The following is a 7,333-nucleotide window of genomic DNA, read 5'->3' on the forward strand; positions in this document are numbered from 1 at the left end:
TGTGCAAAATATGTTTTATTTAAACATTTGTGTTTGAACTGCAGTGTTAATAACAGCACTGTATTAACATGAATAGAAGTTTGTATCTTACTACTGTAACTACACATTTTATATGACAGAAGTAGTATTTCTAGGGATTTCCCTTCCCATGCATTAACCCAACCATTCTCTTTTCCTTCTTTTCCGTTTCCTGCTCACAGTTGGCAGGTGCCGCCATCCTTGGTATGGGAATATGGGTAAAACTGGACATAGATTCTCTCCTGGGCTTATTAGGAGATGTGGGAGATTCCGAAGCTCAAATGAGTAAACTGGTCAGTGTCAGCTACGTGCTCATTGCTGTGGGTGCTGTGCTGTTGGTCATTGGCTTCCTGGGCTGCTGTGGAGCTATCAAAGAGAGCAGGTGTATGCTGCTGACGGTGAGTGATTCTGGTAACAGCCCGCCCAGACCACTGTACACCTGTACACTTCACCAAAGGCCTGGGGGCCTGAGGGTTCTACACAGTAACTTAGAATTCCAAGCTACTCTCCGAGAACTGAGGAATTTGTTCATTTTCATGTTCCACACCAGCTGTACCAGCTGTACTGATGACACTGGGTCGTCAGGACCAGTCAGGTATTTAGTTCATTCCCACGTTCACTTCAATTTCCCTTGGGACTCCGAGCTTTTTATTGCTAGCCTCCATATCTGTGGCGCTGCCTTCAGGGATAGTCCCTCAGCGTGAATCCTCTTCATGTCATCTGTCTCACCCAAACAGCATTCTAGTGGTAGACTATGTAGAGTTGCAAATCCATGTCATCAGGCTACTTGATTTGATTTAACGTCACAAACCACCCTAATCCTATATGTCGTTTAACTTGTCATTCCTTCCATTCAGTTTTTCAGTATCGTGTTGATTATCTTCATCATCGAGATTGCTGGAGCTGTGGTCCTGCTTGTCTTCCGTGGTTTGGTGAGTGGATTTCAAAGGCATTTCAAAGAAAACAACACAAAGGAGTCAAGAGTAAATATAAATGATACATTTTTGCAAATGTGGTCTTCAGGCTGATGACATCTTGGATCAGGTGGGAGATACAGTCAAATCTGCCATTAAAACCAAATATGGACTGGAAAATGATTTCACCAGTCTCTGGGACAGCACCATGCAACAGGTATTGTACATTACAGTTTTTGTTGTTTTTGAGGTCACTTGTATGCATGATGTTGGCATACACTAGCTTTTATTTAAAAACAAGTGAGATCAGATCTGCTCCAAGCTTAAGAACTATATTTCATTAGTCACCTGGCATCATCACTATCATTTCAAATGTCTTTTGTTAATCTAAGAATAACGTATGTTTTAAATAATATCAATGAATCTGAGGGATGTTGAGGTTGAATTTATTATTTCACTCCAACTGTTGTTTGCCATCTCTTTCCAGTTTGAATGCTGTGGATATACTAACTACACAGACTTTACTGATTCCCCGTTCAATAAAAATGGAAATTATCCAGCTGCATGTTGTCTTGACCCATTCAACGGCACTTTATGTGATCAGCGGAAAGCAGACAAGGCGGTAAGTTGTTTCTGGTCAATCTTTAATCATCATTCACTAAACAACAAACTGCCAAAAACGACCCTTTTTCTGGAGTTGACTCCATGATTCTGACTCCATGATTCTCACTGGTCATTATGGTCCAAGGCTAAGAAATACTGGTCTTGCACAGCCATGTTTGTCTCTTAAGAGACAAACTGTAGTTTTGTTTCATTATTAGTTAACGTCACCCTCTGATTGGTTCAACTGAGCCCTTTGTTAACATTATAAATGGCACATTGTTATTTTTAAATTCATGGTAATGGATTCTAACCTGATTTTTAATCAAGAAAGTCAATACATCATCATGTTATGTCCCCCACTCTCCCACTGTTGGTGCCATGAAGTATAAACATACTCAGTGTCATTGACCTCAGCTGTTAGTGGTCACAGTGTCATGGCTGATGATTGAACGCTCATGTGCAGCGATCAGTTTGCATTTCTGACAACCGTTGATTGATATATTTCAGGACGTCGACGGCTGCTACGACATGCTGCTGGCATTTATTCAGGAGAATTCTGTGATCATTGCAGCAGTGGCTCTTGGTATTCTTGCACTTGAGGTAAATTCACCCCACTAAGCCATTCACATCAGTACTACACAGATGTGTTAGTTATTATACAGTAACAAGGAGTGGTGTTCTGTGTGTATCTTTGTGTTTCATATTTACACTTTTGAATCCAATCACAATCATCCATGACGCCATCATGTGTGGCTAATACAAAGGTTTTGTCTTCATGTAATTGTCACGTTTCAAAAACACAACACTGCCCATTATTTATAGTTCAACTCACTGACTGGACACATATATAAAGTTCTATAGAGCTGGTGCATATTTAGGTACACAAAAGTACATATATATACAATCTATGCAGTGCAGGTTTTTTCGGTTGGACTCTAACTGTAACACCCACTTTTACTGCAGGGCGAGGGTGGAGGAGGGTGGAGGAGGGGGCAAATGATCTGCTGTGATCTATTGATCGATCGATTGATTGAAATTATTAGGGATATATGAGTGGATTTACTGTGCCGAGCCCCCAAGTTACCTTTTTGGCATTTGATTTGTTGATTGTTGGCTATTAGACAACGTCATGTTGATTTGCCGTCGGTGCTTGTGTAGACCCCGACCTGGAACAGTGCATGAAAATGTGTTCACATCATTGATGCTGGGCTGGTATCTTTTACAGATCGCTGCTATGGTGGTATCAATGATTCTCTACAATAACATCGGCAGAAAGGCCTGAGACAGCGTCTCCACTCTGGGACAACACAACAAAACGGAATCATCTTAGAGTAAATAATCGTTAGCACATGTCAGTGTGTAAAGTTATTATTTCTGTGGGTTCGAACAGTCGGAGAACTCCAAAAAATGGGCACGTAGAGCAATGACTCCAGCGACACAGACAGTCTGTCGTATTCAACCCCAGACTCCACACATTTACATTTGGATTTACTGTATCAATGTTTAAAAAAGGGCTATGGAAGTGCAACGTGCTGACTGATACGATCTACCCTACATGTGTCATAACGCACCAGTCTTCATGTGTCATTTGTATTTATCTTATCAATTACTGAAATTAAAAGTCCTTTTTCACACTTGATTACTTTAATATTTATTTTGCAAGCTTGACTTTGAACAGTGCCACTTTATTACAATGTTCTTTTGCCTCCCATAAAATGCATCTTGATGACATTATAAGTTAAGGGATTGCCAACACTGTAGGCAATATTTATGTTATTTACAAAGATAAGGCTCCAGGTATCAATAAATTACCCTCAATATAACCTTTAACTATTAATCTCAAATGATGGAATGGAAAAAAGTTATGACTGAAGGTCGATGGTTCAATACCCGACGGAAACTAAGATGTTACTGTCTGGTGTTTACCAGCTGTCCCTGTGAGGTCTTCTCCTGGCTCCTTCCTTTGTTTCCATAGTACAAACCCACTTGTATTTGACCTCTTTGTTAGTGCTGTCACAGTTGAAAACTCAAAGACCAAACCAAAGTCCAGGGAGAGAGAACAAATATCTTGGTTCTGGCCTTGAATGTTTCAGCCTATGTTTAAGAACATGCAAAGTTATTTGTGTTCATAGTTACTCCGACTAAAAGACTAACAAATTTGTATTTTAGTTGCTGGTTTAAGAAAGTGGACTTCTCTACAGCAGTGGTTCTCAAACTGTGGTATGCGTACCAATGGTGGTACGTGGGGAAATTTATATTTTCACATTTATATTTTCAATTGAATAACTTTGAAACATACCATGCACAATTAATACAACATTTAAACATAAACATTTCTAAACATCTCTCCTGTGGTGGAAGCTAACAGTGAAGGCCTCTGCTGCTGTATTCTAATGTTGGTCATCATGGTGGGACTCAGAGAGATCAGTGTTTTCTCAGGTGGTACAGTGGACATAAAGTTTGAGAACCACTGCCCTACAGAATGATTTAAAGAGTTGCACAGATTCAATAGGTCTTGGTAAAAGAAACAAAATACACTCAAAATATATTTTTTTAATTTGTTTTGATTTGGGCATTTGTTCTTTAATAGGAAATTATGTTTTCATTTGTTGTAAATAAGAATGTAGCTAACTAACTGGAGGAAACTGGAAATAACAAACGACCAAACATATGCAAATGAAATGAAAAAATATAATTATGAATATCAGATTTCACTTGATGCACGCAATGTTGTTTTAATCAGGTCTATGTGAAAGAATCATGAGAACATCCAACTGTGTTTGACCCACTGACAGCCTGCACTGTCGTCGGTGTTAGTTGGACCATAAGATTAGAGGAATCTCTAGTCAGTAAATTGCGCCCTCTGCTGGATGAAGGTTTAACTTACAGCCAGTGTCCCACTCCCCCTGAATATTGTTACAGGCCTCAGCAGCCTGTGTTCAAATGTCCAGTGTAAGAACATCAGAGGAGCTCTGTCTGTCGTTTAAAGCTCCTGTCATCATTGGAACCCTGATTCCTGCATGGCCACCGTGTTCAGAGCTAACAAACAAACCAGTGTGAAACCGAGACAAGAGGAAGAGAAAACCATCCAAACCTAGTATACATGTGTCTATGAGAAATGTAACAGCCTTTCTACTACAGTGCTGTCCCAGCCCGGGTCATTAACAGCTGCTGTTTGATGGGGTCACGGGTGACGGAGCACACTGAAGTCTGCAGGCTGAGAACACGTCCGTGGGAATGGATGGGAGGGAGATGGTCTGTTGACACAACCAGTATAAAACCATTATAGTCAACAGCCGAATGATACTCTGACAGACACTTGCACAGACAGGCTATATATTTAACCACAGATGTCAGCTGTTTTCTTGTATTTCTGATGAGTTTTGAACAATTTACTATGAAATAGATTATTCTACACAACATCTTTTAAATTAATAATAATAACCCGTCGTCAGTGGTTTTACTAACCTGAAGGTTACATTTTTATTTGCTGTTTTTTTTTTTTGCTACTCAAAGACACGTACACTGAAAACAAAAGGGCAAAACAAGCCATAAAAACTGTAGGAAATAGATATGGAACATATATAGGATATAAATATTTGTACATCAAAATAAAAAAAAACACGGTGTAAACTGTAGAAAATATTTTTTACCCATTAAAAGAATTAATAACTGGTGTTAATTCAGAAAGAAAATTCAACCCTGAAATAAAAAAAAACTGTGGGTTTAATGTGAACATGTTCAATAATGTGTTTTAGGATCCTGAGTTTAACTTTGAAGTGGAATTTGTTTTTCCGTCTGACTTGAAGTGTAGGCTCGCTGCTGTTTGCGGTCGGCTGTGGGAATTATGGCACCTTCTCTGAGTCGAAACACAGGTGAGAAGTGAAACTACACACAGTATATAAGACGCCAGCCTTCACTCTGACCAAGCACTGACAGCAAGGTTGCCTTTTGGAACCTTGAACCATTCCACCAAGTAACTTCTTCTTCACTTTTGTAGATTAAACCTGAACGTCCAGTCTTTGGGTTAGCCATGGCTGTCCTCATTTGTCTTTTCCTTCTGTCAAGTTGGACGGCGGTCACATTTACATTTCCTCATCACTTTTTTGACAAGAACATTTTGAAAATATCAAGCGATGACTCAGAGTCATCTGGCAGTGGACCAGATGAGTTCTCACGAGGACTTGTCAAGGTGGTCCAGTTGGACCACCACTCTTTTCCCCGGTCTGGGTTCTTCAGAAGAGGACTGACCCCTAAAACAGCTCCTTCCATCAGGTCCAGAGTGCCGCTGCCTGCCTTCCTGTCACAGGGCCGTCCCGGTCCAGCCACAGGCTCCAGGGCGGCTGTGAGTCCGTTCAACTCTCTGCATCACAAAAGTCCAACGGTACTTGAGCAGAAGAAGAAACAGGGCAGACAGATGTGGCAAACAGCCATCGGAAAAGAAGACAAGACAATGTCTGTGCCAATCAGCCTGAAGGATACCAAACAGACGTGCACTGCAGTGGCTTTTACTCAGGTACAGTAAAAAAAAAAAAAAGTTTTATTTGGTCCGTTAGCATGATGTACGGTCAAGGATTACTAATAACCGTATGTACTGCGTATGGACCATAAAGATCAGACCACCGGGTAAACCATATGTTAAAGAGTACGAATGACTAAAACATATTTGAACTTTGAATTTTTCTTTGTTTGTCAATGTGTGACATGCAGAACAATTAAATACCCTACCGCCAGGTGGCAGCCAATGGCGATGAAAACTAAAAACTTTTTTCAATTGATTTTTCAACTGAAAAAATTTCTTCAATTCCTGCCAGTATATCAGCATTGTCTTCAACTAAACAGGCTGAGATTTTAGTGAATTGTGAGTAAATTTAAAATAGAAGATTGTTATATTTTTACATTTACACACACACACACACACACACACATACATATATATATATTTGCATAGCTTTTACACAGGATTAGCATCTCTGAACAATGAGATTCAGTTTGTCACAAAAAGCCCATATTAAACCACTGACTTCAGATGAAGAGATTAAACAGCACTGTAATGACATCACCGAAACACAGTCGGTCTAATTCCTTCCCTTCTTCTTCGTCTCATCTTCAGCTTGTGACAGCAGATGGATGTGACTCAGTGAAAATCCAGAACAAGTTCTGTTTTGGCCAGTGCAGCTCTCTGTTTGTTCCATCTGAAGGAGACTTTGCTGCTCTGGGCTCTGGGCTAGGAACCTATCATCGCCGCGCTCCCTGCTCTCGCTGCGCTCCGTCCAAAGCTCACACTGTTACTGTTCCCCTGCACTGTGGAACCCAGATCAGAGAGAAGCGCCTACTGGTGGTTGAAGAGTGCAAGTGTGAGACAGGCAGTGAGGAAAGAAGCGTCGAAGCCACAGCTCCCATGCTGCTCTAAACGTTGGCCGTTGATTTTGTTTACAGTTGTGGACCATTTTTACAGTTGATTTGATGAAAAATGTATAAACACATTTCAGTAATATATTAGTCCAGTGGTTCTCAAACTTTTTCTACTCTGTACCACCTGAGAAAACATTAGAATAGAGCAGCAGAGGCCTTCACTGTTAGCTTCCACCACAGGAGAGACGTTTAGAAAAATGTTTATGTTTAAATGTTGTATTAATTGGGCATGGTATGTTTCAGATTTATTCAACTGAAAATGTAAATGTGAAAATGTGGATTTTCCCCGTGTACCACTGGTGGTACACATACCACAGTTTGAGAACCACTGTATTAGTCAAATCAGTGCCAAAACAAAGTTTTGTTCAAGTATTTTATGTACT

At 40.2% G+C, this 7,333-nt stretch overlaps 2 protein-coding genes across 3 annotated transcripts in view; both read left to right on the forward strand.

The window, feature by feature from the left end:
• Positions 1-3,174, forward strand: part of LOC103384164 (tetraspanin-1-like) — a 4,898-nt gene extending 1,724 nt beyond the window's left edge. Inside the window, exons 3-8 of the mRNA XM_025058630.1 lie at positions 201-416; positions 876-950; positions 1,042-1,149; positions 1,420-1,554; positions 2,043-2,135; positions 2,761-3,174. Coding sequence (XP_024914398.1) covers positions 201-416; positions 876-950; positions 1,042-1,149; positions 1,420-1,554; positions 2,043-2,135; positions 2,761-2,817 — 684 coding nt within the window. The 3' untranslated portion in view covers positions 2,818-3,174. The remainder of the gene's footprint in view (positions 1-200; positions 417-875; positions 951-1,041; positions 1,150-1,419; positions 1,555-2,042; positions 2,136-2,760) is intronic.
• Positions 3,175-3,899: 725 nt separating this feature from the next.
• Positions 3,900-7,110, forward strand: dand5 (DAN domain family, member 5). Of its 2 annotated transcripts, XM_025058629.1 has the most exons (3): positions 3,900-5,410; positions 5,536-6,051; positions 6,649-7,110. In XM_025058629.1, the coding sequence occupies exons 2-3, from the start codon at positions 5,569-5,571 to the stop codon at positions 6,946-6,948; spliced, it is 783 nt and encodes a 260-aa protein (XP_024914397.1). In that variant the 5' UTR covers positions 3,900-5,410; positions 5,536-5,568; the 3' UTR covers positions 6,949-7,110. The 2 variants fall into 2 exon arrangements, with proteins under 2 accessions (XP_024914397.1, XP_008315816.1); XM_008317594.2 differs by having other exon boundaries at positions 3,900-6,051.
• The last annotated feature ends 223 nt before the right edge of the window (positions 7,111-7,333 follow it).

The sequence above is a fragment of the Cynoglossus semilaevis genome, chromosome 9 (genome assembly GCF_000523025.1).
Source record: "Cynoglossus semilaevis isolate Cse_v1.0 chromosome 9, Cse_v1.0, whole genome shotgun sequence".
Taxonomy (NCBI): Eukaryota; Metazoa; Chordata; class Actinopteri; order Pleuronectiformes; family Cynoglossidae; genus Cynoglossus; species Cynoglossus semilaevis.